Source organism: Sturnira hondurensis, unplaced genomic scaffold (assembly GCF_014824575.4).
Source record: "Sturnira hondurensis isolate 20B ecotype Veracruz unplaced genomic scaffold, ASM1482457v3 Scaffold0015262, whole genome shotgun sequence".
In the NCBI taxonomy this organism is placed as follows: Eukaryota; Metazoa; Chordata; class Mammalia; order Chiroptera; family Phyllostomidae; genus Sturnira; species Sturnira hondurensis.
In genome coordinates, this window is record NW_028087893.1 from 806738 (window position 1) to 832913 (window position 26176).

At 52.0% G+C, this 26176-nt stretch overlaps 1 protein-coding gene and 1 pseudogene across 2 annotated transcripts in view; both read left to right on the forward strand.

Moving 5' to 3' along the window:
- Positions 1–13819, forward strand: part of FAF2 (Fas associated factor family member 2) — a 49423-nt gene extending 35604 nt beyond the window's left edge. The window contains exons 5-11 of one of the 2 annotated variants that reach the window (XM_037064418.1): positions 2068–2206; positions 3726–3811; positions 3911–4002; positions 5838–6015; positions 7682–7853; positions 8587–8730; positions 10745–13819. In XM_037064418.1, the coding sequence (XP_036920313.1) occupies positions 2068–2206; positions 3726–3811; positions 3911–4002; positions 5838–6015; positions 7682–7853; positions 8587–8730; positions 10745–10927 (994 nt within the window). In that variant the 3' untranslated portion in view covers positions 10928–13819. The remainder of the gene's footprint in view (positions 1–2067; positions 2207–3725; positions 3812–3910; positions 4003–5837; positions 6016–7681; positions 7854–8586; positions 8731–10744) is intronic. The other variant, XM_037064419.1, reaches the window with a different exon arrangement.
- Positions 13820–24080: 10261 nt separating this feature from the next.
- Positions 24081–24283, forward strand: LOC118999772 (uncharacterized; annotated as a pseudogene).
- Positions 24284–26176: the final 1893 nt, after the last annotated feature.

The following is a 26176-nucleotide window of genomic DNA, read 5'->3' on the forward strand; positions in this document are numbered from 1 at the left end:
TGCCTCACTGTAGGGAGCAGAGGCCTGAGGCCAGGGCCCAGCAGCTGCAGAAGCCCAGGGTAAGACGGCACCCTGTGCCTTGGCCACTGGGTATGGCTGGAGCTACTTGCTCAACAGCTTCTTGCTTCAGCAGAGAGCTGACCTGCCTGCAGTTAACCAGTAGGTCCTCTCTCCCTCCCTGTTTCATTTAAGAATGGGCACATAAAAACCTTCAAAATCGCCATGAAGCCCTGGCTGGTGTGGCTCAGTGGATTGAGCGTGGGCCTGCGAACCAGAGGATCGCGATTCGATTCCCAGTTAGGGCATGTGCCTAGGTTGCAGGCCCGGTCCCCAGTGGGGGCCATGTGAGAGACAACCACACATTGATATTCTCTCCCTCTCCCCTTCCCTTCCCCTCCCCTCTAAAGATAAATAAAAAAAATTTAAATCACCGTGAAGACTGAGTTGACATGTCATTCCCCACCCCTATCCCCTAACTTTTTTTAAAAAGCTGATTGTCCTGAATTATGTATGCCAGGGAATACATTGTAGTGAGAAACAAAAAAGTTAAAGCATTAACCATTCATTCATCAAAATGAAACTTAAAGGCTATGAAGATAATTCTTAAAATGCCTAATTTCAAAGAAGGTAATCAAACATTCATCTTGCAAAGGGTTTCTACCCACACATACAACTTCTTTTGTAATTAGAGTTATTGGGGTGACAGTGCTTAACAAGACTGTGTAAATTTCAGGTGTACCATTCTGTGACACACTATCTGTGTACTGCACTGTGTACTCACCACCCACAGTTTAGTCTCCGTTCCTCACCGTTCATTTGCCCCTACACCACTTCTTCCATTTGCTTTTCATTTGCTCTGGAATGTTTGTGCCAACCAGTTTGATTTGGTTGGTCAGGAGAAATTCCAGGTGAAGTCGAATGCACGCAGGGAGCTGGAGGGCACATGAGTCGGGATTGGCTCAAGATTTGATAAGGCCGATGTCGCAGTGCAGTCGCCTCAGGTGTGTGGGTTGTTCTCCTGGGGGGAAAGTAAGCACTGTGTGCGCTGCTAATTCTAGTGCAGCTGCCCTCCAGGTGCGTGTTCAGTGCACGCAGCACAGGGACGTGACAGTGGCTGCCAGGCCGCAGGCTGCCAGCCGTGCAGCCCCAAGCAGAACTTACTTGCCTTTTGGAAGAGCAAGTAAGTCATGGCTGCAAGTTGGGTCTCAGGTTACCACCCATAATTGGAACAGCTTGGGCGAGTGCCCTAAAAATTCAAAATTCCAGGAGGATGGAGGGGGAGAGGCAAGTAGGAAAACCAAAAGAGACAGCTCTGTCCTGGCCACCACTGTGCAGCAGGACTTACGCAATGGAGGAAACGTTTTGTCACTCCACCCCCCAGTGTGGCAGTCAGCAACCACGTGTGGCTGCTGGGCACTTAGTGTGGCTGCAGTGACTGACTGCTTCATTGTGCCCTATTTGATTAATCTAAATGCATGCAGCCCCACGTCTCCCGTATTAGACAGCGCCATTCCAGAGTCTGGAACACAGCTTGGCCTTGGAGCGTTTCCGATACTGTGTCTAACCTTCCCGAGTNTTTGTCACTCCACCCCCCAGTGTGGCAGTCAGCAACCACGTGTGGCTGCTGGGCACTTAGTGTGGCTGCAGTGACTGACTTCTTCATTGTGCCCTATTTGATTAATCTAAATGCATGCAGCCCCACGTCTCCCGTATTAGACAGCGCCATTCCAGAGTCTGGAACACAGCTTGGCCTTGGAGCGTTTCCGATACTGTGTCTAACCTTCCCGAGTCTGCTGACCTAAGTGTTTGTGCAGAAAGCGCTCAGGACTGGTCTAGGCCAGTGTCGAAACTGATAACCCTCGTAGTTCGCATTCTTCTTGAATAGGAGATGGAGCAACACTTGCTGCTGGGCAGCTCCGAGCCGGGCTGTCCTCACAGGTGTGATGGTCCGCCCCCAGACCGCCCGCCCCCCTGCCGCCGTGCCGGGACGGGGATCTCTGCAGACGGGCCCACTCCGTGTGCACTACAGTAAGCCAATTCACGTGACCTTTATTCCTTCCTCCCCAGGTTTGCTCTTCGTTTTATTCGGCCTGACCCTCGCAGCCGGGTCACTGACCCCGTTGGGGACATTGTTTCATTTATGCACTCTTTTGAAGAGAAATATGGGAGGGCACACCCTGTCTTCTACCAGGGAACGTACAGCCAGGTCAGTGACGCAAACGACGGAGAAGCCTTTTGTTGACACGACTCTGTCCACAAGGAGAGGGTAACCCCTCCCTGTTCGCGCCATTCTTGCCCGAGAAACCCTCAGTGGCTCTTCCCTGCCTGCACAGAGGCCCTCCTTTCTGCACGTCCCCTTTTGAGATCTGCCCTGCGTCACTCGTCTCCCCAGTGCCTGGTGTGCCCGCCAAGCCATTTCCTGAACAGATCTCTACTTCCCCCTCTGCCTTTGCTTTGGCTGTGCCCTCCACCTGCAGTGCTGCCCTCCCAGTTCTGTTCATTGGAGTCTTGCCTGTCCTTCAGCAAGCTCACATCGCTCCCTCCATACACTCTTTCCTAACTGTTGTGCCCGCCCTGGCCTGCCTTGCAGTTCACAACAGCAGTCTTTCCCTTTTGTGCTCTCAGAGCATTGACTTTACTCTTACAGTAACGTCCCATTCTTCTCCGTGTATCAGTCATTTGTGTCTTCTCCCCTGCACCAGGTGGAAGACCCTTGAAGGCAGAGCCTGAAGTCTCCTTCGACCCTCACAGCTGACTGAGGGCGTCATGGGCCGTAGACTCAGGGCAGCATGTCTCACTAGCCTGAGCCACCCAACCTTTCACTTGTCGTCTCGGGGTGAAAGTGAAGGTTCTTTAGGTGTTGAGCACATGTCCAGTTTATCAGAGAAAATGCAGGAGTAACGCTGAGGGCACAGGCCAAGGGGTGGTTGTATGCTGCAGCCGCCAAGGTTCCCTACTCTAACGAGAGAGAGAAAAATGCTGACTCTCGCTTCCTGCTTTGATTCTCTCCCATCTGCTTTGTCTCGCAGGCACTCTCCCCCACTGGGTGCTCCCACACCACTCAACAAGCATGACGCACCTACTGTGTGCCAGACACTGTGCTCAGGGTCAGGGAAGCTGAATGGGACAGGCGCCTCTCATGCCCTCTCTTGCTGCAATGCTGAGGGCATGCTACCGTTGGCCATTCAAGAAGTCTTAATTGAGTGGAGTTGGGCTCAGGATTACGCAGGCGCACACACAGAGTCTTGGACACTATAGCCTTGACTTTGGAGATCTTCCAAACCCCACACTTTTTAGAACGCCTTTGGGCTCCATGATCCCTCCACCCTGCTTGGTGTGTGGCCTGGGGTCATCTTCACAGCATTTCCTTTCCTTTACGAGGCTGTCAAAGCTGTAAAGTGGCAGAACTCTGCCTCCTTTTTCACGCGGTCCGTTTCTGTCTTTCTTTACACTGGGAACAGCTGACTCTGTGGTCTGTCAGGACCTTTGTCAGCCTGTCTGCTCTCAGGTTCCTCTACGATTTAAACCCTAACAACACTAAATTGTTCTCATTAAAGTATGCTACTCTGGGCTTTAACAGGGAGGTGAGCCCCATGGGTATGAAGGTGGAACCCAACTCCGGTGTCTGGCTCACCATTTTTCCTCTGTTCCTAAATGTGCCCGTTAGGCCCCTTAGCCTAGTTAAACACTCAGTCATCACCATTATGGTCTTGTGTGTCCCACAGGCACTTAACGACGCCAAGCGGGAGCTCCGCTTTCTCTTGGTTTACCTTCACGGGGACGACCACCAGGACTCCGATGGCTTCTGTCGGTGAGTGGACCGGCTGCGCTCTGCCTCATTCCTGCCCTTGCTGGCCGGGGGTTCACCGTCAGCAGGCCCTGCTCACGGCCTTTCCATCCCTCCCCGCAGCAACACCCTCTGTGCCCCCGAAGTGATCTCTCTCATCAACACCAGGATGCTCTTCTGGGCATGCTCCACGAACAAGCCCGAGGGGTACAGGGGTAAGTGGCGGCTCTTTCTCCTTGTGGTTGTTGGGTGTCTTTGGAATGATCTGGAAGGACTTTCCATTTACCGCATGATGAGTCTATGACAGACACAGTGTTGGCTGCTGTCTACACCTTGTCTCATTTCGCCCTCCACAGTCCCGAGCCACCCAGTGGTCCTGCCTCCACGTGGTGGCATGGGAAACAGGCTCAGAGAGTTCAGGCCTGGCCCCAGGTCACCGCTTAGCAGGTGTTGTGGCCAGCTCGGGTCTTTCAGACTCTGGCCCATTCTGTGTCTGTCTGTCTATTTATTTGTAATTAAAAATGTTTTTTCACTTAGAGTTGACATTGAATATTACATTAGTTTTAGGTATGCAGCACAGTGGTTAGACATGCACGTGACTTGTGATCCCCAATCAGTCTGGTCCCACTGGCGCCATACAGTTACTCAAATTGGCTGTATTCCCTGTGCTGTGCTCTACACCCCGTGAGTGCTGTACGGCTGCCGACTCGGACCTCGTGATGCCCTCACTTTGTTCACGCAGCCCCAGCCTAGCTCATCCCTTACAGTTAACCACTGCCACAGCCTGTTTTATTCTCAGAAACACCCCTTCCTGGCCAGCAGCTTGCCTTTCATCTTAATGGGCTTCTTGCTGAAGGTTGATTCTCACCACCGGTAATTTTGATGGAGCTTCTTGTACGAGTTAGTTGTTTGAGATCTTGATAGGAATTCAGAAAGTTCGGCTCTTTGCCGACAATAACTCTACCTGGAGGTGCGTGGTGTGAGAGTCAGTATGCAACACAAAGGCTTCCCAGGAAGGAAATGCAGTCACTTTGCAGCTGCTTCTGCTCAGCAGCTTCCAAGCGTATATACCAGCCCACCAGTCGCTGGGCTGGGTCCCGAGAACCAAAGCTGCAGCAGAGGTTCTGCCTGGTGATGAGTTAGTCCCTGCAGCGCTGCTCTTGCCATTCCGATACAGCTTTGGGGTGGTGGATGGAAGATACAAGGAGACTAAGGATATTTTTTACAGAAATCTGTAAAATCTCTTCTTTCAAACTTCAGGAAAATCATAGGTAAAAGTTTGTTGTGGTAAAGTCTTAGTTATTTAGAAGGCCTGCTTTTTAAAAAATTTTTAAATTTATTTTTAAAGAAGGGAAGGGAGGGAGAAAGAGAGGGAAACATCAGGGTGTTGTTGCCTCTCGTGCACCCCCTACTGAGGACCTGGCCCGCAACCCACGCATGTGCCCTGACTGGGAAGCGAACCGATGATAGGCTGGCGCTCAGTCCACTGAGCCACACCAGCCAGGGAAAACACCTACTTTCTAAATAAATGCCTTTGAAACAGAAAAGCTAGCTCTTTATTTTTGTTGTTGGCTAAAAGAAGACTTGGTGTAAGGAGGGGACTGGATGAGAGTGGGAGAACATGGGGAGGAGGTGGCACTGGAGGTTGGCACCAGTGGCATAAGGCCTTGCACCCTGCGCCAGGTCCCTTACACAGTGAAGGGTTTTGCTGAGCGGTGACTATAGTGTGCCGAGCCTTTCCTACCCATCAAATAGACGTTATCCTTGGACTCTGTGGCCTTCCCTAGCACCATCATGACAACAGCACCCCCACCGGAGAAGCCCCTTCTGTTCTAATGTCATTACCTGGGAGTACGGACACAGATGTGTAAGGGGTCAGCAGCAATGACAGAAGATTAAAAGACTAATCAGAAAAGAGGCAGAGGATGAATGACACCTCCCTCTGTCCCAGCTGGGATTAAAGCAGTTCTTGCTTGCTTGTGGTGGAAAGTCAGACTTGACTTGTTTTTCCGAAAGTCCTGCCCTTGACTGGTCGGTCTTTTCCTGACAGTTTCACAGGCTTTACGGGAGAACACCTACCCGTTCCTGGCCATGATCATGCTGAAGGACCGAAGGATGACTGTGGTGGGGCGGCTGGAAGGCCTCATTCAGCCCGACGACCTCATTAACCAGCTGACGTTTATCATGGATGCAAACCAGACCTACCTGGTGTCCGAGCGCCTGGAAAGGTATGGGACGTCCTCTCTGGCCCTGAGAGACCAGCTGACCTGGGGCTCCACAGTCATGGCTTTTCTCTCTTGGGCAACTTTAAAAGCCCTTGTCCATTTAGTGTTAAAATATTTATATATTTTGACATAAATAACTGCATCAGATCCTCATTCTTAGCAATATGAATCAAAATACAGAGAGGGTTCTGTGCTCAAGAATGAATATGTGTGTGTGTGTGTGTGTGTTTACGTGTGGGGGTGTGGGTGTGTATGTGTAGTCATTTAGAATAGCAGAGCCTTGATCAAAAGAGCTGAAATGTAAAAACTGAGGAATGATCGTAACTCGTCTCCCCAGTACGTAAGTAATGTCATTAATGGTGGAAAATTTCATAAAAAATAAATTTAAAATCACCCATAATCCTACCACCACTTTTAACATTCTGTTATCTTTTCTTTTAACTTACATAGACATGCCTGGGTCATGTGACTCAGTTGATTAGAGCATCGTCCGATAAACTGAAAGGTTGGGGGTTCAATTCCCAGTCAGGGCACGTGCCTGGGTTGTAGACCAGGTTCCCAGTTGGGGGTGTGTAAGAGGCAACCAATAAATGTCTCTCTTCCACATTGATGTCTCCTCCCCCCCCAAAAAAAAATAAATAGAAAAAATTTTAAAGGATTGTTCTTAATTTTATTTATTTATTTTTAGAGAGAGGGGAAGGGAGGGGAAAAGAGAGGGAGAGAAACATCAGTGTGTGGTTGCCTCTCATTTGTTCCCTACTGAGGACCTGGCCTGCAGCTCAGGCATAGGCATGTGCCCTGACTGGGAATCGAACCAGCAACCTATAGGTTTACAGGCTGGCATGCAATTCACTGAGCCACACCAGCCAGGGCTAAATAAATAGAAATTTTAAAAATGCAAGCTATTTTAAAAATAATAATATTAATTATATAGGTGCATACACTCCTATGTACGTACAAATTTTTTTAAATATTTTATTTTTAGAGGGGAGGAGAGGGAGAAAGAGGGAGAGAGGAACATTGCTGTGTGAGAAACATCTGTTGGTTGCCTCTCACACGACCCCAACAGAGGGCCTGGTACACAACCCAGGCATGTGCCCTGATTGGGAATAGAACTAGCGACCTTTCAGTTTGTAGAACACCCAATCCACTGAGCCAGCCAGGGCTGTACACAGGTTTTTTTTTTTTGGAAAGAAAGTAGGAAATACAACAAAATGTTAGTGTTTTCTCTTTGGTCGGTAGAACTCTGAATAAGAAGTTTCTGCATTTTTCAAATCTTCTAAGGTGTGGGGTGGGGTTTGGTTTTGTTAAAGCAACATACACAAAAGTGTAGTAGCCTCAAGGGTTATTTTTCTGTAAAATATGATCTGATGATCATGGAATAACAATAATATTGTTTCTTTTGTTAGAGTTGGAATTTGGGGAAAGTTTGATTTCAACAACGAAGTTAGAAGGGAAAGGAAAACCTTACCATTTCCTTTTCTGTCACTTAACCTGGGAGAAGAGAGGACCGGCTCCAATTCTGCTGCACTCTGCTCCGGAGACTTCCCAGGGCATGGGGGCCGGTCCTCTGCCGGGGCCGCTGACCTCCTGACCCCCAAACCCCACGCAAGGAACCCAGAGCTCGCTCAGACCGCCCTTCTTCCCTGTGCTTCCCGTCTGTCCGCAGGGAGGAGCGGAACCAGACCCAGGTGCTGCGGCAGCAGCAGGACGAGGCCTACCTGGCCTCTCTCAGGGCCGACCAGGAGAAAGAGAGGAAGAAGCGGGAGGAGCGCGAGCAGAAGCGGCGGGAGGAGGAGGAGGTGAAGCAGCAGAAGCTGGCAGAGGAGAGGCGGCGCCGGGTAATGCGCCTGTCTCTACTCCTGACCACTCCCAGACTGCTCCTTTCGTTCCCCCCTTTTTTAAAATCCTCACCCAAGAGTATGTTTTTTGGGGGCAGGCGGGAACCGTGATGTTAGAAACACAAATTGGCTGTCTTCCATATGTGCCCCTACTGGGGACTGAACCTGCAGCCCAGGTGTGTGCCCCACCCCAGAACTGAACTGGTCTGGTGACCTTTCAGTTTATAGGATGGTGCCCGAGCCACACCAGCCGGGGCTGTATTTACTACATTTTCATTAAAATATTTTTAAGTTTTAATTTAAAAATTACAACAGTGAGTAAAAGGCAAGACAGGTCCGTTCTGTGAAAAGTAAGGGTAAGTAATAAACAGTTCACAGCACTGTTTGTTCACAGCAGTGGTTTCTAACTCTTCGTTCTTAGTAGCAGTGTTGGCCCACTTGGCGTCGCGTTCACGGTCTCCTCCGTTACGCGTTACCACTCGGTTACAGCAGTGTCCTGCCGCTCCCTTTGTTCCCAGCAGACAGCTACCCGGACGCAGCCGATGAGTAGTGCATGTGACGCAGTAATAGTGCTTTGAACTCGCTTGTTCCCGACTTTGCCAACACGTTTCTCTCAAGAGTGTTAGTGTCTTAGTTACTAATGTTTTTGGACCACGCGGTGACCTGCAGGGTGATTGTGTGTCCTGTTTCCCTCTCAGAACCACAGCCTCACCTTTGCTTTATGTTTCTACAGAATTTGCAGGAGGAAAAGGAAAGGAAGTTGGAGTGCCTGCCCCCTGAGCCTTCCCCTGACGACCCTGACAGTGTCAAGATCATTTTCAAATTACCTAATGATTCTCGAGTAGAGAGGCGGTTCCACTTCTCACAGTCGTTAACAGTAAGGACCGCTGTGGTGGCGTGGCCATGGGTGTGAAGTCTGCCCTGTAGGCTTGGAGGCTTCCAAGGAGTTGCTGATGTGTGGTTGGTGTGCCTGCTGCTCTGAGGTGCCAGGGAGGAAGGGGGTGTGGACGGAGAAGAGGGCAGGAGGACTGCAGCGAACTGCCACAGGTGTCCTCTGTTCAGCTGCTGACTCCGAACAGTGTCCAGGGCTCCTTTCATCATGTTTGAGCTCAGCTAAGGGAAAACGGTGCCTCACCAAGAAGTCCCACAAAGACAGTATGTCGGAGGTGACAGGCTCCCAGCAGAGCCCACCGCTGTGAGTGTGAGCTCTGTCTCTGACCCAGGCGCCGGGCTTGTGGGTCTGAGCACGAAAGTACACGCAGTAGGCACGCTGCTGTCGCCCTCCTTTTCTGCTCATGGCGGCCGTGGGAAGCCCCACTCTGGGGGCCTCCCTTGTAAATCTGGCATCCACAGCTAAATAGAGCTTGTTCCACGAGGAAGGGTTCGGAGCAGGCACCCTTCCTGTTAATAATTATCTCACGGAACAGGGGTGGAATTCTCATTCTCCCGGAGCCCCTGGACGTGCTGCTTCGCTTGTCCGTCTGATCTGTAAGCCCCGGTGTCCTGTCTGTGACACAGGTGTGATGAGCGCTCTGTAATGGGATCGATGTTGGGAGGAAGTTTGTGTGTAAGATGTTCAGCATATGCCTAGCTCATCATAACTCAAATGCTAACTTATTTTTGGTACTTATAACTGAAGAGAAGTTCCTGTCTATATTAAGAGTTGATTTTCCAGATTTATAGCTGTAGTAGATTCTGCCATTTCCCTGATCACTAGAAAAGGTCAGGAGTCAATCACGTACTGGGCACGAGAATGCACGGTAGAGTGAGGCTTACTGCCACACTCGGTACATCTCCGTGCGGAACTGGAGAGGCCTGGGCAAGCTGCACAGTCTTCCCCAGGGTGACGGACAGCCCATCTGTAGAACAGACGTCTAATCGGTCCTCTGATAACATGGAACGAAGGATGGCCGATTAGAGAGCAGTGGAGACGTGTCAGAAAGCCACAGAAGTTGGCTTAAGTGGGCCTCTTCCGACCTCATCTGGAATAATCTGAACATTAAAACAATGAGTGCGACGTCACAGCCTACCTGACACAACGGGAAACCATGACTCAGTTGTACCAGAAGTAACTAGGAAGTTGGAGGAGCGGTCTGCATGGTGTCAAAGTGCCTCCCTGCAAAGTCCTCATCAGTGACAAAGGGGAAGAGTAGCCTCCAGTGCTCAAAGTTGTCAGGGTAGATCAAGGACCCAGGTGACCAGTCCCCTGTGACCCCTGCATAGGGTGCAGTGAGGGAGCGCATGCCACTTCGTAACACCCCCGCCGAAGACGTGCCACTGAGGCTGAAACGTGGCACAATAGCGGCTGCAGCCTTCACAAGTGTGTCAAGGTCAGAAAGTCGGGAAAGACTGCGGGTCTGCAGCAGCCTGAAGCAGAGAGATGTGGCAACTCAGTGCAACGCTCTAAACTGCATTGCTTTGCTATGAGAGGCAGCTGGCAAGACTCAAACCGGGCCTGAGTGGCTACTGAATCTGTTACAGAGCCTGCCTCTCAGGGCTGGGGCACAGCCATGTGGGACAGCGCCCCGAGTGTGAGGCCCACCACTTGCGGGGTGGAGGGGCAGCGGGCAGCGAGCCTGGCTGGGTGGAAGAAAGGGAAAGCCCCTGCATCCTGTGCTTCTCTGTAACTGGTTATTTCCGAGGGCAGGTTTTTAGCTTTGTACCAGACAGGTTATGGGCGGGGAAACAGATGCATCCATTCAGGGCAGGACTGAATAAATCTCTGAAAAGAGCTGCCCTGAGAGTCTCCTCCGTGGCGTGGCAGAACCCTGAAGTCCCGTCCGGTGTTGTGCGACCGCTGCTTGTCTGCAGGGTGTCCGGTTGCGTGGTGTTGCATGCATGTCTGTCTAGCATTTTCTCACTGCCCTTTGTTTTCTGCATGACCTCTGCAGGTAATCCATGACTTCTTATTCTCCTTGAAAGAAAGCCCTGAAAAGTTTCAGATTGAAGCCAACTTTCCGCGGCGGGTGCTGCCCTGCACCCCTTCGGAGGAGCGACCCAACCCCCCCACGCTGCAGGAGGCCGGACTCAGCCACACAGAAGTCCTCTTTGTTCAGGACCTCACAGACGAGTGACACTTTCTCTTCCTGTCCCTCCCACCTCAACTCCTAAAAGAATGGGGGGGACGAGAGAGATTATTATTATTAAATACAATATTTTTTTTAATGACTGCTGCATTCTAAAGGAAGGATCAGAAACCGCGAGGGCAGCGATGAGCGCTCCAGCCGGCGCCCGCCTCCCCCTCCTGCCTCTGCACCGCACACCTTCCCCTGGGAGGAGGCTCCGCCACTAGCCCCGCCGGCACCCCAGCGGGGAAGGGGACGTTCCACTGGTTCTCACTCATTCTTGCTTTTATGGAAAATAAAAGTGACAGACCTCCATCAACCAGCTACTGCAGCATCTCCTAAGGACTTGCTTCTCCGGGCTCCAGGGAAGAGAAGGCACAGAGCAGAGGTGTTCCTTGAACTTCCCACAATTTATGAATAACTTTTACATTGTTTTCTGTTGCTTTGTAATGACCAAAGGAATGAGGCTGACATAGGTGTATTTTCTTCCTTTACTTGATAAAGAGCCAATTCTTAAACCCACGACATCATTTCATGCCCTTGGCTCCTTAGCCTGCAAGAGTGTGATAAAGGTGCCCAGGCTGGTGTGTTTATTTCTGCCATTGCCCCCCTAGAGTTCTCGGAGAGGGTGTTCTTTTTGGTCCAAATCGTGCTGTCCCTCCTTGTCACCCGTGCACCACCCCACTTGGAGCGTTGGGGAGGAAGTCTGGGTTTGCAGCCTGGCAAAGGCTGTGTGCAGATGCACCCACATGTACAGTGTGAACATGCGCGTACTCACTGTACACGCGACTGCGGCTGTTCCTCGGAATCTGTGCTGAGTGGTCACACAGGGTCTGAACCAAAGGGTGGCAGCTCTTCCTTCCTCTTGTGACGTGTACGTGCCGTGCTGGCCAGCCCTGGGCTCCCCCGAATTGCCGAGTTTGGGGCCGGGGTGTAACGAGCACCCCACCCCAACCCCGTGTGAGTGCCTGCCCATCTCGGCAGGCGAGCGTTGCGGTGTGGGCAGTGTGTTCAGGGTAGAGAGAGTAGAGCCCTGGAGCAGGGCCCAGCAGAACTCTCAGGCTCAGGAACGGCCAGATGGCAGATTGCAGTTTTTGGGGTCGCCCCCTGCTGGAGGCGGTCTCACTCTCTTCCTCTTGCTGTGCTGCAGCGACAGGGTTTTTTGAATCTGGGTGTCCTATTCGCAATTGAGTTTATGGTGATGGGCACGTGGGCCAGGCCATGTGTTAACGGATGCCAGTGTGAGCTGACAGGTGTCCCAAAGTGCCCTGTGGCTGGACTGCTGCAGACTCGTGGCGCTCAAACCCACCGAAGTTGCTGGTCCGAGCACGCCACGAGGCTGAGCGGTGCATGTGGAGAAGAAGCATAACTTCCTGGACTCACGGCGTCCCAAGGCTTTCTCTGTTGCTCAGCTAAAACCTGAGGCCCGCTCCCAGGTGGCAGCGCCTTGGCCGCTGTTCTGGCTGCCTCGGTGAGTGGGGACACTCCCAGGGTCATGAGCTTGGTGGGTGTCACCTGAGGAGCCTCAGAATTTCTCAGTGGCTTTGGCATGGGTTTCTGGAACACTGGGTCTAGAAAAATTGAATTCTCCTGGGAGCCGGTTATTCCACTTTGTTTCTTGCTGTCTCGAGGCCACAGGAGCGGATCTCCCTGTCTGCTATCCTAACGTGTGTCGAGTGAGTGCCAGGGTCACTGCGTTCTCCACTATGCAAAGCGGAATGTTTCCCTAGCTTGTAGAGCCCCCGCCCCAGCCCCCCCTGCTCCCCCTGCCGTGGCCTCACATGTGCTCAGCAGTCCCGGGAGGGGAGGCAGGATCCCCGCTCCTCTGGGAGTGCTGTCTTGCCCATACCCATCTGGGAAGCTGTAAGTTGTTTTCCCGAATAGTCAGCCTGCATCCTGCTCCACAATGTGCACTTTACGCCTCTTGCCTTTTGCTAACTTGTTCAGTGAAGGAAGTCAGACACCAGAATATTAAAAACATTCTGTTTTTGTCGGTACAATTCTTGGTACAACTCCTGGGACAACCTACACCTTCAGGTTTCCAGAGGCTTCTGAAGCACACGCTCCTTCCCTGGCCCATGCAGAACAGCCCAGACCCAGTCCTGTCTCCCTGCTGACCCCAGCGCTGCTGCAGGGGCCAGCTCCCCGCCCCAGAGGTGCACGTACTGCCAGTGCCAGTACCGTCTGTGGGTTGCTCCCGGAGCCTCTGGGCCCCGGAGGCACCTGCCAGGGAGGGCATGCTGGGGGGCAGTGGTCTTCGAGCATTGTTTCCAAGTTGCCTCTGGATGACACCAGCTGTTGTTTCCAAATGAAAGTCATCGGCTAAGGGGAAACACTTGTGCGTCTCCGTCCGCACTCCCGAGACCGAAGTTGTAGGTTCAGCTGCATGACTGGGAAACGACCAAGCAGAGTCCCAGGCGGGCTGGTTGGATTTTTGCAGCTTCAGTGGGGGCCCTTGTGTTTTCTGCTTCCGCAGGATCTCCTGCAGCAAATGCTTTTTCCCCTGTGCTTGCCTCCAGTGTGCAATTTGGGTAAGAGGGGACCAGGGGAGACTGTTTTTCTCTTTAAAAAAACAGCAGTTAGCATGAAAATTGCTAATGGTGCCAAGGCCAAGGAAAGAATTTCGGAACGTGACAAAGGGGAGCAGTGGTAACCACCAGGGTGCAGTTGGGGGGGGGGGCGTGTCTGGTGCTTGAACAAGAAGCTCGACTGCAGGGCCGCGGGTTGGATCTGTGCGGAGCGCAGCAGCAGGCAGTCCGCCCGCTGAGGACGCCGTGCCCCGGCTTGGGCCACACCGGGACAGTCCCTTGTAAACTGACTGAAGAAATCCAGTGTACTTTAAATTTTTTTCATAAAAGTTTACATTGTATTGTAGGTTAACATTAAATGTTTTATAACAAAGTTTTATAACAAGTTGTGGGTCCTTCTGTCAGTGGGGTGGCGGGGGAGGTACTTGGCTACATGTGAAGGAATGGTTGGAGAGCACTGGGGAGGGCCCGGGCCGGTGTGGCTCGGGGTCGAGCCTGTGAACCAGAGTCACCGGTTCGATTCCCAGTCAGCACATGCCTGGGTGGTGGGCCAGGTCCCTGGAGGGGGTGCATGAGAGGTAACCACACATTGATGTTTCTCTCCAAAAATAAGTAAATAAACTATTTTTAAAAAAAGATTGGGGAGGGATCAGGGCATGGCTTGGCCAAGAAGCAAGGGAGAACCGGGGCGGCTTGGCCTTTAAGGGGACCTGTGCATCCCTATGAAAGACAGCTGCTCGGCAGTGTGTTGTACTAGAAAAGACGGATCTGAGTTCAACCTCAGGCCCTGTCATGTGTCCGCTCATGACCCCAGACAAGGTGTCCACATCAGTGAAGGTAATACCGTCTTGCTCAGTGAAGGTTTGTAGGATTGAAGAACTCTGCGTGAGCACCTGTCCACCGTGTCACTGGGGAAGAGTTCCTTTCTCCCTGCAGGTGTATCCCAAAGGAAGGTTTTTCTTCCAGTGATAACAGTTTTGTAAGGAGCATCACTTCTGCCCAAGCAGACCTCTGTCCTCACGGAGGAGTGACTAGAGTCTCATTAGAGCTAACAGATTCTGGACCAGTGGTGGAAGACGCCTGGTAAGGTGTTTGTACAAATACTGTCTTTTCTGAGAGGAGATTGAAGCCTCAGGTCTTTGCCTTTTCTTTTCCCCATTGTCTGTCCTGTGAGTTAGAATCTCGTCACTGTCACCGTCTCCTGGTGCTGTCACTGGCATATCCTCAGGGGTGAGGCCCTCATTTTTTAATGCACATCTGAAGTGTCAACTGCAATGTCTCCTCACTCTCCAAAGTCTGCAAGAGTTTATTCATCTTCAGTCAGAGTCCACTAAAGAGTCACATTTCACAATTAATTTTGAAGCTTACATATAAAAATTTGGCCAAGATAACAGGAAAGATTCAAACTCTAATGCCAGATACACTTGCTCCCAAATCCTGCCTGTGGCTCTGATGTTAGCCAAGTGACCTCAGCCCTGGGCTCAGTGTCACCTGTGAGACAGGGCTGAGGGCAGTACTGCTGGTGACCGGTGGCTGCTGCGGAGCCTGGCCAGAGCCTCGCTACGTGGAGGAGCAAGGAAGGTGAGGGGCTTCAGCAGAGGCTGTGCTTAGGGGCTGTTGTGTGACACTTCTCGACAGGCCTCGTGCAGCTCAGTGGGGGCCCGATAGCGCCCGCCCTTCCTCAGCCTGTGAGCTCAGCCATGGGCACTGAGCCTCTGCCCAGCCTCCCCTGTCCGCCCGCCCTTGCTGACTCTCAGAACGGGTCACCCCCTGAAACTGAAACTGGTTTCCCTGAAGACACCACTTCGAGAAACACTTGAGCAGTGGCTACTCATTTTCCCACGTGTCTTGGCACCAGGAGGCAGGACCTGGATTTCTCTCCTGCCACCTCCATGCGCTGTCTCCCAGAAGCCCATGCCGTCTGCTGGGACTGTCCTGTTTGCTACCGGCCACTGCCCAGAGGTGGGCAACCGACACTCTCCACCACGACCGAGATGACTCGGCCCCACGTGTGGATGCTCTGCACGGGGCCCCTTTGGCTTCCGAGGGGTGTGCCCACTGAGTGCGGCAGGAAGAGGCTCTGGGGTCAAATCTGGCTTGGAAACTGGCAAGCTTCATCTGGTCAGCGCCATGGCGACACATCCTTGCTGGCTTGGGTGGCCCTGAGCCAGTGGCGTCAGTGAAGCGCCTCGGGGTGAAGTGCCTCCCAGCAGGGCTAGGCGCTGAGCATGGCCTAGGCTTGAAACAGCCTCGCCCTCAGGACCTGAGAACCAACCCCTTGCCCACAACAGCCCTGATCTGCTGTGCCATCTCCACTGTCCCTTCTCCGCCCTCCAAAGGCCTTGCTGTCCCTTCCCGAGAGGCTTTGTTCTCTGCTAGGATTGTCTTGGCTTCACACCGCTCTCTGCTACAGCTGGTGCTCAGTTACAGTTCCCGACATCAACCCGGCTGCTAAGGTGCAGACAGACTCCTAGAATCTCAGTGTGAACAAGGGGCCACGGGTGGCACCCACCTGCACCCTCGATCCAGCTCCAGGGGCCTCGCAGGGCGTTTCTGCCACGTGGGCACTGCTCCCCGTGTCCCCCTTTCTCAGGTCTGGGCCACCTGTATCCTTTCTGCTCCGAGCCGTTACCAGAACAGCCTGCTTCCTGAGAAACCTGAGGTCTTGTCACAGAACTTCCTTTTTCACCCCAATTATTCTGTGATACCACCTGCTTCCTCTTTCCCTTGTGGGTCCATTTTCTTTTAAAAGGAGAACTTACACACAGTGAAATGCCCAGATCTTAAATCTACTGCTTGATAAAGTTTTACGTGTACCCCAAAGCCAAGATGTGGAATACTGCCTCACCCCAGGTGGTTCCCGCGCACGTCTGGCCATCCAGCGGCCCCTTGGAGAGCCACTAGTCTGACCCTCACCGCAGTTCTTCTGCCTGTTCTCGAACTTCACACCAATAGACTCGCGCGTATGTGACTTTACACATTGTTTTTCTGATTCAAGTATTTTCCTATTCATGACAGGAAAATTAAATGTCATCATACCAGGCTCTGGCTGGGTAGCTTGGTTGGTCATGGCATTGTCCTGATACACCAAGGCCGTGGGTTCCATCCCCGGTCAGGGCACATACGACAAATGCATAAATAAACGCAACAACCAATCGTCGTTTCATCCATGGTCTGCCTCTCTCCAAAATTGGTAAATTTGAGAAATTCATAGAAATAAAAAAGATTTTTAAAAATTCATAATGCCACACTGTCCAGAGATGTCAATTGTTAATATTCTTCCCAGACTTTGCATATAAAAACTTTTTTTACAGACGTGGGATAATGTTGTAAATACTGTGTTTTTTCTTTCACAAATTTCTTTTACATCTTTTTAATGACTATGCAGCATTTCACTGAATGGATATACCATAAATTTATAATTTAGGTTATCCATTATCTTGTGGTATTCAGGTTGTTAAACTTTTTTTTTCACTTTTCTATACAGCAAGTCAATAACCTTGTAGTTAAATGCACATGTCCCTGCTTATTTTTTCAGGGGGGGGGGAATCCTGGATGTGAAGTTATTGAGTCAAAATAGAAGGGAAATTTTTATTTTTTAGACTTATTTTTTAAAAGATTTTATTTATTTATTTTTAGAAAGGGGAAGAGAGGAACACCAATGTGCGTGAGAACCAGTCAAGTTGCCCCTCACACTCCCTCAGCTGCGGACCTCACCTGCAACCCAGGCATGTGCCCTGACTGGGAATTGAAATGGTGACCTTTTGGCTGGCAGGCCAGAACTCAGTCCACTGAGCCACACCAGCCAGGGCAGAAATCTGCTTTTGCAAATGTTTTATCTCCAAATTGTATAGAAAATCATACTCCTACCAGCAGGGAGGGCTCAGTCTCCCATCGGTGTCTCCATCACCAAAATCTTTACCAGCAACTGTCAGCCCCCTTTCGGTTGCTTGGACCTCTTATCTTCCACCTGAAAAGGTGTGGCGCCTCCTCCCTTGCGAACCTTAATCTTGCTGTGCCCACAGGCAGCCCAGCACCCTGTCTCCTTCCCGGACAAGGTAGTTTGCACAACCAACTCCCACTTCCCTCTGGTTAATTTGATCTCCACGGACCATCTCAGGGTTGAGATGGTCGCCTATGACCTCATTCTTATTTTCCTTGGCCTCTTTCAAGACCTTTAGGAAAGTAGTTCCTTAGCTGGCACCTGACACAGGGTCACCCTGTTTCTGTTCCCACAGGTCGGGGGTCAAGCTATGTGAACTAGGTTAAGAAATGAACACCTTATCCTGCAGGCCATTGGAGGCTTTAATCGAGGGAGACATCGGATTTGGGTTTCCGAAAGCTGATTCTGTCACCATGGAGAGAAGATGGGAGAGGGCAAGGCAGTAAACGAGACTGAGGTGACATGTTGGGGTCCTGGATGAGGGGTCACAGGGAAGGCGAGAAGCTAGTGGTGGACATGAGCACATGACCCAGACTTGGAGGCGGGCCAGGTGTGGACTGGGGAGGTAGACGAGATTGGATGATGCCCAGTTCCCAACAGCTGGATTTAGGAACAGAGGCAGTGACAGGTGACCTCAGCAGGTGCATTTCAGTGGAGTGCAGTGTCAGAAGGCAGAGGGAGGCGGAGGGAGGGGACGTGGAAAGACGGAGTACACGCAGCTCTCATTTGGTCTGTTAGGGAAAGGTGCGAGGGCACGTAGGACAAGGAGCCCAGCCTGAGGAAGTGTCCTTATTCATTCACTTAAGGTAGGAGAAGCTTCATTATGTTTACAGGCTAACAGCAACGCCATTTTAGAGGCAGAAGTTGAAGGGGCGCAGAGAAGGTTGCCGCTGCCGTGGTGGGAGGGGTGAGGCGGGGTGGGAGTAGAGGTCAGTGCTTTTGCAGGTCGAAGGCAAAAGTAGAGAGTGCCCCACGAGACGGCCTCCATTCTCTCCATCGGGTTCCGGGGAGAGGGTGGGGTTGGAGGTCCAAGAAGACTGAGGGAGAACAAGCAGGTTTGAAGCTGTTTAATCAGGAGAGAGTGCAGGAAACCCTAGGTTTTCTGAGCAAATGGAGGGCCCTGGCGATTGACCAGAACACATGGTGGGAGTTGTCACCCACTTGTCCACCACTGGTCACCAGTCGACTTTCCTCACGACTGACAGTTTCCTTCTGAAAACTGGTCACCCATGGTGGGCGCTCGGGTTCTCAGGGCCTCCTGTGCCCAGCCCCAGGTCCCTCAGGGACATCACAGCTTCATTTCTCTCTGCTCCTCTGCGTGGTCTCAGTCATGACCCACGGTGATCACCTGGCCGTGCCCTAGACATCCGTGCGTTCTCCCACTTCACGCGAAGCTGAGACAACTGGGACTCGAAGAAATAGTTTAGAGGGTGTGCTCTCAGTTTTTCGAACTCTGACGGCCAGAGAGACACGCTCCTGGGCAGCGCAATCCTAGTCTCCAGAATCCCAGGTAAGAAAGACCTGGCCCTGGCTGGTGTGGCTCAGCGGATCGAGTGCAGGCCTGTGAGGTGAAGCGTCGCAGGCCGAGGCACCTGCCTGGGTGGCGGGCCTGGTCCCCCGCTGTGGGCGTGTAAGACTCGATGATGCTTCCCTCACACACTGGCCTTTCTCTACCTCTCTTTCTCTCTCCCTCCCCCTCCCTCGAAAAGCAAGTAAATAAAATCTTTAAAAGAACAAAAACCTGTGGCAGTTCATTAAAACCCACACCTCTGGTTCGGGTCTGACTGCGTGACAACCCAGGTCCCAGCGGGGAGAGCAGTACTGTTGCTGCTGGAGGCATGCCCACACCCAGGTCTGCACACCCCGTGTTCTCCCGGCACACCCCCACGTTTGGTGCCTTGACCCGAGGGCTCTGGTTGGCAAGCAACAAGCCGAAACCCACTCCCGCTAATGCAAGTGGGAAAACGGATGTGTTGGAAGAGGGGGCAGGTCCTAGAACTGAAAGCCAAACCTGGCAAAGGGTGGTTTGAAGGCAGTTGTGGGCAGGGGTGTCAGAGGTGGAGGACATCTTGGGGTCATCGGGGTCCCCACCTTCAGGGTGGGGGAGCACAACTGGCAAGCAAGTTGGAGCTTCTGTGTTGGGTTGCACCACATTCCACGAGGCAGAGCCTTTTCTATTAAAAAATTGCAGAAAAGCCCTGGCTGGTGTAGCTCAGTGGATTGAGCGCAGGCCTGTGACTCAGACGATCAACGGTTCGATTCTCAATCAGGGCACATGCCTGGGTTGCAGGCCAGTTCCCTGCAGGCCAACTCCCAGCAGGGGACGCAGGAAAGGCAACCATACATTGATGTTTCTCTCTCTCTCTCCTTCCCTTCCCCTCTAAAGATAAATAAATAAAATCTTTTTTAAAAATTGCAGAAAAATATAAAGAAAAAAAACCATCATTCACATTTCTACTACCCAAATGATTACTATTTTACAGTAATCCAGTTTCTTTCCTCTGGACTCACTTTGGTTAAATCACATACAATGACTATACATTGGCTAAAGTAATGCCATTCAGGCTTCAGCGCATGTGGCTGACCTCTGGCTGAGCTGGGGGCTCAGTGCCAGCCCTCGGGGGACCTGCCTCCCGGGGCGCCGCGCTCTCTGCTGTGGCGGGGAGGGTGTTCCCAGCATGTTTTCCCCCGTTTGTCCCCGCTCACGGGACCTGCGGAGGCTGGGGACCGGGACGTCAGCGTCACACGAATGAATGACTGGAAATGAGACCCGCGGCGCCGTGTGTTGCACCATGCTGGACCCTGAAAGAGCGGGTAGGGCCCGGCCCGGCCCCCACGCGCTCCCCTCCCTGCAGCTCCCTCACGGGACCACCTGCTGGTCCGCTCAGAACGCGCTCGCGACACCTCCCTGTGCTTGTCCCGCGGGGAGGGTCTGGGGGCGTGGACAGCGCGATGACCGCGCTCTGGGGAAGCGGAGACCCGGGGGGCCCGCCGCCCCGAGCCCGACGGGGAGACGCGGGGAGAAGAGCAGCGCAGGGCGCGCGTGGGAGCCCCGTGGCGGTGGGGCGGCTCCGGCTTGCGGGTGGGGGCTGGGGAAGTTCCCTGCGTGGGGCGGGGGCGCTCCCGCCGGCCTTGGGGACGGAGCCCGCGGACCAGGAGGAGAGACACTGAAGCCTTCGAGGGCGCGCAGTGCGGTGCGAGGGCACAGGGTGCGGGCAGCGCGCGGGGGTGGAAGCCGGAGAAGCCGACTCGCCGCTCCGCGCCCCAGGACGCCGCCCGCAGCCAGAGGACAGGCGGCTGCGCCGGGGAGGGCGCGGAGCGGACAGCACGCACGACACGCGTGGGAGCCGCGAGAACGCGCCGGGGCCCGCGGGGCGGCACCAGCTCGGGATCCTGCTTCTCGCCGCGCTCCGGGAAGCCCAAGGAAACGCGCGCAGGAGGGAGAGACAGGCGCGGAAACCGGTCTCCGACAGCACAACTTTCCTCGGGAACCACCACGGACCGAGGGCTCGAGCCGGAGCCGCGCTCGGTGCGGTTTTGGGCTCCCGGATCATGAAAAAGGAAGAGAAAAAGTGGACAAACCTCTTGTGGCTGCCAGCACCCCAAGAACCCTTGCAAGGGACGGCGGCCTTCCATTGCCTCCTGTGCCCAGGAAGTCGGTGGGCGCGGGGCGGGGTGGGGCGGGGGGCGGACCTGGAAGACTGGGAAGAAGAGACTAAAGGGGTCTCGTTAGGACTTTTGTTTGGTTAAAGTACCATTTCCATTGTATTTGTTCCCAGGGAGCTTTTCTCTCGTCCTTCAGGGCTCCTTCCAGGGGCCGTGGTGGGGGTCGCGGGCGGCACCCGCGGGTCTGGGCCCGGGTGGAGGGGCTCCGTCCTCCCGCGCACCGCCCCCCCCAACGGCTCCTGCCCACCTCGCGGCGAACCGCACAACTCCCGCAGTGACGCGGTTCCGCATTCAGCTCGGGAAGCGCACAGGCGAGGAAGACACACGCTTCCGAAATGTCCCCGACTGCTGCGGCCTGTCCTGTGATCCGAAGGACCAACTTCTTAACGGCCTGGTCGCTGGGCACACGTCGGGCACAGTCGGTGCAGCAAATAGGCTGCACATGGATGCGGCCTTTTTTTTTTTTCTTCGTACGACCATTGTTCCTTCTTTTCTTCGTCATCTTGGAAGCGAGGAACCGAGAAAGCAGGAGTTTTCCAAAGTACAGTTGCCCCTGACCCAGGCAGGCTCAGTGGGCTGGGCGCCTTCGATTCCCCCGCAGAGCACAGGCCTGGGTTAGGGGTTCAGTCCCTGCCTGGACGCAGATCAGAGGCAACCTATGAATGTTTCTCTCCCTTTCTCCTCCCTTTCTCCTTCCCTTCCCTCCCTGTAAGAAGTGGACTCGCTGACTTGGAGAATGCAGGAGCCGAGAGGCTACAGGGCTGCCCTGATTCTCCCATTTTCCACCTGGGCTGGACTGGGTCTTCTTCCGGCCTCGTCCCTCCAAATGGAGACTGAAGGCGCGTCTGCACCTCCACTCAGGGTGTTGAGGAGCAAGGGAAACACTGGCATGTAAGGCCCCCTGGGACCTGGGCTCTGCCCTGCAGCTTCACCCTGTGCTCTTGCTCAAACTCATCCTATTATTATTATTATTATTATTATTATTATTGATTTGAGAGAGAGAGAGAAAGATTGTTGTTTTATTTCCTGTGCACTCACTGGGTGATTCTTGTGTATGCCCTGATGGGAGATCAAACCCACAACCTTTGCATGTTAGGACGACTCTAACCAACTGAGCACTCCATCAGGGCCTCAGACTCGTCCTTGCCTCTGGGTTTTTGCACATTCTGTGCCCTCCATTGGGAATGCGTTTCTCCCAGCTAGCTCCTCATCATCAGGTCTCCCGAACCTCAGTGTGGCCTCCCCGGAGGGGCCCCAGCGCTTGCTGTAGATTGAAAGTGCCATTCATCTGTATCTCTCTCTCCCTCCCAGATGGCAACTTCCGGGAGGCAGAAATTCCATCTCACTCACCGGAGTTGCCCCAGGGCCCAGAGCAGTGTCTGGCTTTGGGCAGAGGCCCTCGGCCAGCATTGCTGAATGAATGATTTAACACAAATGACATGTCAAGCCCCTGACCAGACTCAAGGGTCAGTGGCACCTACACAGAGAGCTGTTACACCTTCTGTGCAGAGAACAGCTCAGGGTCCCCCCTGGCAGTGCCCAGGCTGAGCCTGAAGGACGCTGAGATTGGACAGGGTGAGAAAGCACCTGGCCCCGGAACTCTGCCTTCCATCCTCCAAAGAAAACTTGAGGTGTACACCTTTTGGAAAGACATTGAGCAGACCACCTGACAGTAATAAAGGCACTCCACTTCACTGCCAATTAATTCGTCCTTCAAAGAACATACCACCGTGAGCCAGGCACCTGCAGACGCTGGCGGGCAGAGCTTCTGACAGAAGGAGGTAGGAGAATGACCACCCTCCACCCCTCCACCCCTGAGGTTAACAGAATGTCGGCCTGCACAGGGTAGGGTTTTAATGTGATTCATAAAGCTCGGATTTCATGCAATTTCCCATGGACTTTTTTACTTTAAAATAAATACAGATTGCCCTGGCTGGTGTAGCTCAGTGGATTGAGCATGGGCCTGTGAAGTAGGGGGTCGCTGGTTTGGTTCCCGGTCAGGGCACATGCCTGGGTTGCAGGCCAGTTCCCAGTAGGGGACACATGAGAGGCACAACCACACATTGATGTTTCTCTTCCTCTCTTTCTCCTTCCCTTCCCCTCTCTCTAAAAAAAAATAAATAAATATTAAAAAATAAAAAATAAATACAGATTGATAGGAAGTTGCAAAAATATTACAAAACAAGTATTAGGAATGCTTTCCCTCAGTGAGAAGACCTTTTCTCAAACCAGAAACTTGACAGTGGCATGGATTTCATTAGTTTTACATGCATCCATCTGTGTGTGTGTACATGTAAAACTCTGTCCATGTCATCACATGTGTGACTCTGTGTGGCCACCCCCTAATCCAGATGCAGAATGGCTCCATTGCCACCAAGACTCTCCTCCTGTCGCCCCTGACCTTTCGTTCCCTCATCTCTAACCCCAGCACCCACAGTGTTGTCATTGTGGTGGTTGTATAATGGAATTATTTGTTACCCTCGTGCTGGCTTTTTTCGTTCAGCGTAGTTCCCTTGAGATCTGCCCAAGCTGTCGCACCTGTCAGTGGCTGGTTCCTTTTCACTGCCGAGCAGCGTTCCAGGGCGTGGATGCACTGCGTTGGTTTGGCGATTTCCTCCCTGCGGATGTTTGGGCTGTTCCCCGTTTGGGGTCATTGTGAAACCAGCAGCTTGTGCACATCAGGGTTTCTGGGTTTGTGTGGGCAGGTTCATTTTCTGGGATCAATACCGGGAGTGAGGTTGCCGCGTTACAGGTGGCTGCCTGGCCAAGAGCTGGGGACTTGGGATTTAAGGGGAGTGCCAAACCGAATGCCTTCTCCAGCCGTGTTGAACTGACCTTAGGTATAAAGGACGATCCGGGCATCCGGACTTGGCAGCAATCAAAGGACAGGAACAGCATGGAAGCGGTGCGTTCCTGCTGGGTGCGCAGAGCGGGGACAGTGCTCTGACAGCTGCCAGGTGAATGGCACAGGGCTCTGACTTCACAGGTGCATGTGTGGCCTGCGTATAGAGTGGCCATCGTTTTAATCGCTTCTCCGCCTTTTGGCTAAGATCAAGGGTAGTATCTGCTTATCAGAATAACCACGGACTTATTTCTTTTTTTCTTTTTAAAAAAATTTTATTTATTTATCTTTAGAGGGGAAGAGAAGGAGAGAAGTATCGATGTATGGTTGCCTCTCATGTGTCCCCTGCTGGGAACTGGCCTGCAACCCAGGCATGTGCCCTGACTGGGAATCGAACCGCGATCGTGTGGTTCGCAGGCCCGCGCTCAATCCACTGAGCTACGCCAGCCAGGGTGACTTATTTCTTATAGACTGTATCAAAATACATGTTTTTAACAACATTTAAAAAGTTAAAAAAAAAACCCTCCAACTTATATTGCACTGTGGTGGTGCCATTCACCGTTCTCATCAGAAATGTGTGAGAAATCCAATTTCTCTGCAACCTTGCCAGCACTGGATAATGTCACTACTTTGGATTTTAGTTGTTTTAGTAGATATGTAATACTCTTAATGTGGTTTAATCTGCATTTGCTTTGTGGTTAATTATATTGAACACAAGAAATATTCTCTTTCCTAAAATGTATGCTGATGCCTTTTGCTCATATTCTGAGAGATTTTATTTTTAATTTTTTAAAATATATTTTACTGATTATGCTATTACAGTTGTCCCATTCCCTCCCCCACCCTGCACACCCTGTCCTACCCCATTCCCCCTTTAGTTCATGTCCATGGGTCATACATATAAGTTCTTTGGCTTCTCCTTTTCCCATACTATACTTAACTGTCTATTTTGTACCTACCTATTCTGCTTCTTATTCCTTATACCTTCTCCCCCTCTCTTCCCCCTCCCCTGCAGATAACCCTCCACGTGATCTCCATTTCTGTGATTCTGTTCCTGTTCTAGTTCTTTGCTTGGTTCATTTTTGTTTTTGTTTTAGGTTCGGTTGTTAATAACTGTGTTCATTGTCATTTTACTGTTCATATTTTTTGACTTCCTCTTTTTCTTAGATAAGACCCTTTAACATTTTACACAATAAGGGCTTGGTGATGACGAACTCCTTTTACCTGACCTTATCTGAGAAGCACTTTATCTGCCCTTCCATTCTAAATGAGAGCTTTGCTGGATAGAGCAATCTTGGGTGTTGGTCCTTGCCTTTCATGACTTGGAATACTTCTTTCCAGCCCCTTCTTGCCTGGAAGGTCTCTTTTGAGAAATCTGCTGACAGTCTGATGGGCACTCCTTTGTAGGTGACTGTCCCCTTATCTCTTGCTTTTACGATTCTCTCCTTATCTTTAATCTTGGCTAATGTAATTATTAGGTGGCTGGGTGTGTGCTTCCTTGGGTCCAGCTTCTTTGGGACTCTGTGAGCTTCCTGGATTCCCTGGAAGTCTGTTTCCTTTGCCAGACTGGGGAAGTTCTCCTTCATTATGTTTTCAAATAGGTTTTCAATTTCTTGCTCTTCCTCTTCTCCTTCTGGCACCCCTACGATTCAGATATTGGAGCATTTAAAGTTGTCCCAGTGGTTCCTAAGCCTCTGCTCATTTTTTTGAATTCTTGTTTCTTCATTCTGTTCTGGTTGAATGTTTCTTTTTTCCTTCTGGTCCAAACCGTTGATTTGAGTCCCGGTTTATTTCCTGTCACTGTTGGTTTCCTGTACATTTTCCTGTATTTCACTTAGCATAGCCTTCATTTTTTCTTCTATTTTGTGACCATACTCAACCAATTCTGTGGGCATCCTGATTATCAGTATTTTGAACTCTGCATCTGATAGGTTGGCTATCTCTTTGTCGCTTAGTTGTATTTTTCCTGGAGCTTTGATCTGTTCTTTCATTTGGGCCATTTTTTGTCTCAGCACACCTGTTACATATAAAGGGCAGAGCCTTAAGTGTTCACGGCGGGGGGGGTGGCAGCAACTCACATGGCTGCGTTGTGATGCTGCATGTGGGGGAAGAGTTAGGGAGGGAACAATGGTGCTTGTTCCACTCTCTGCCAGGTTTCAGTCACTTCCCCCGCTTCCCACAAGCAAACTGGGCCCTTCTGGTGCTGATTCCCAAGTGGGTGGGCTTGTGTACATTCTAGGACCCTGTGGGTTTCTCCAACGAGCTCTGTGAGGCTGGGA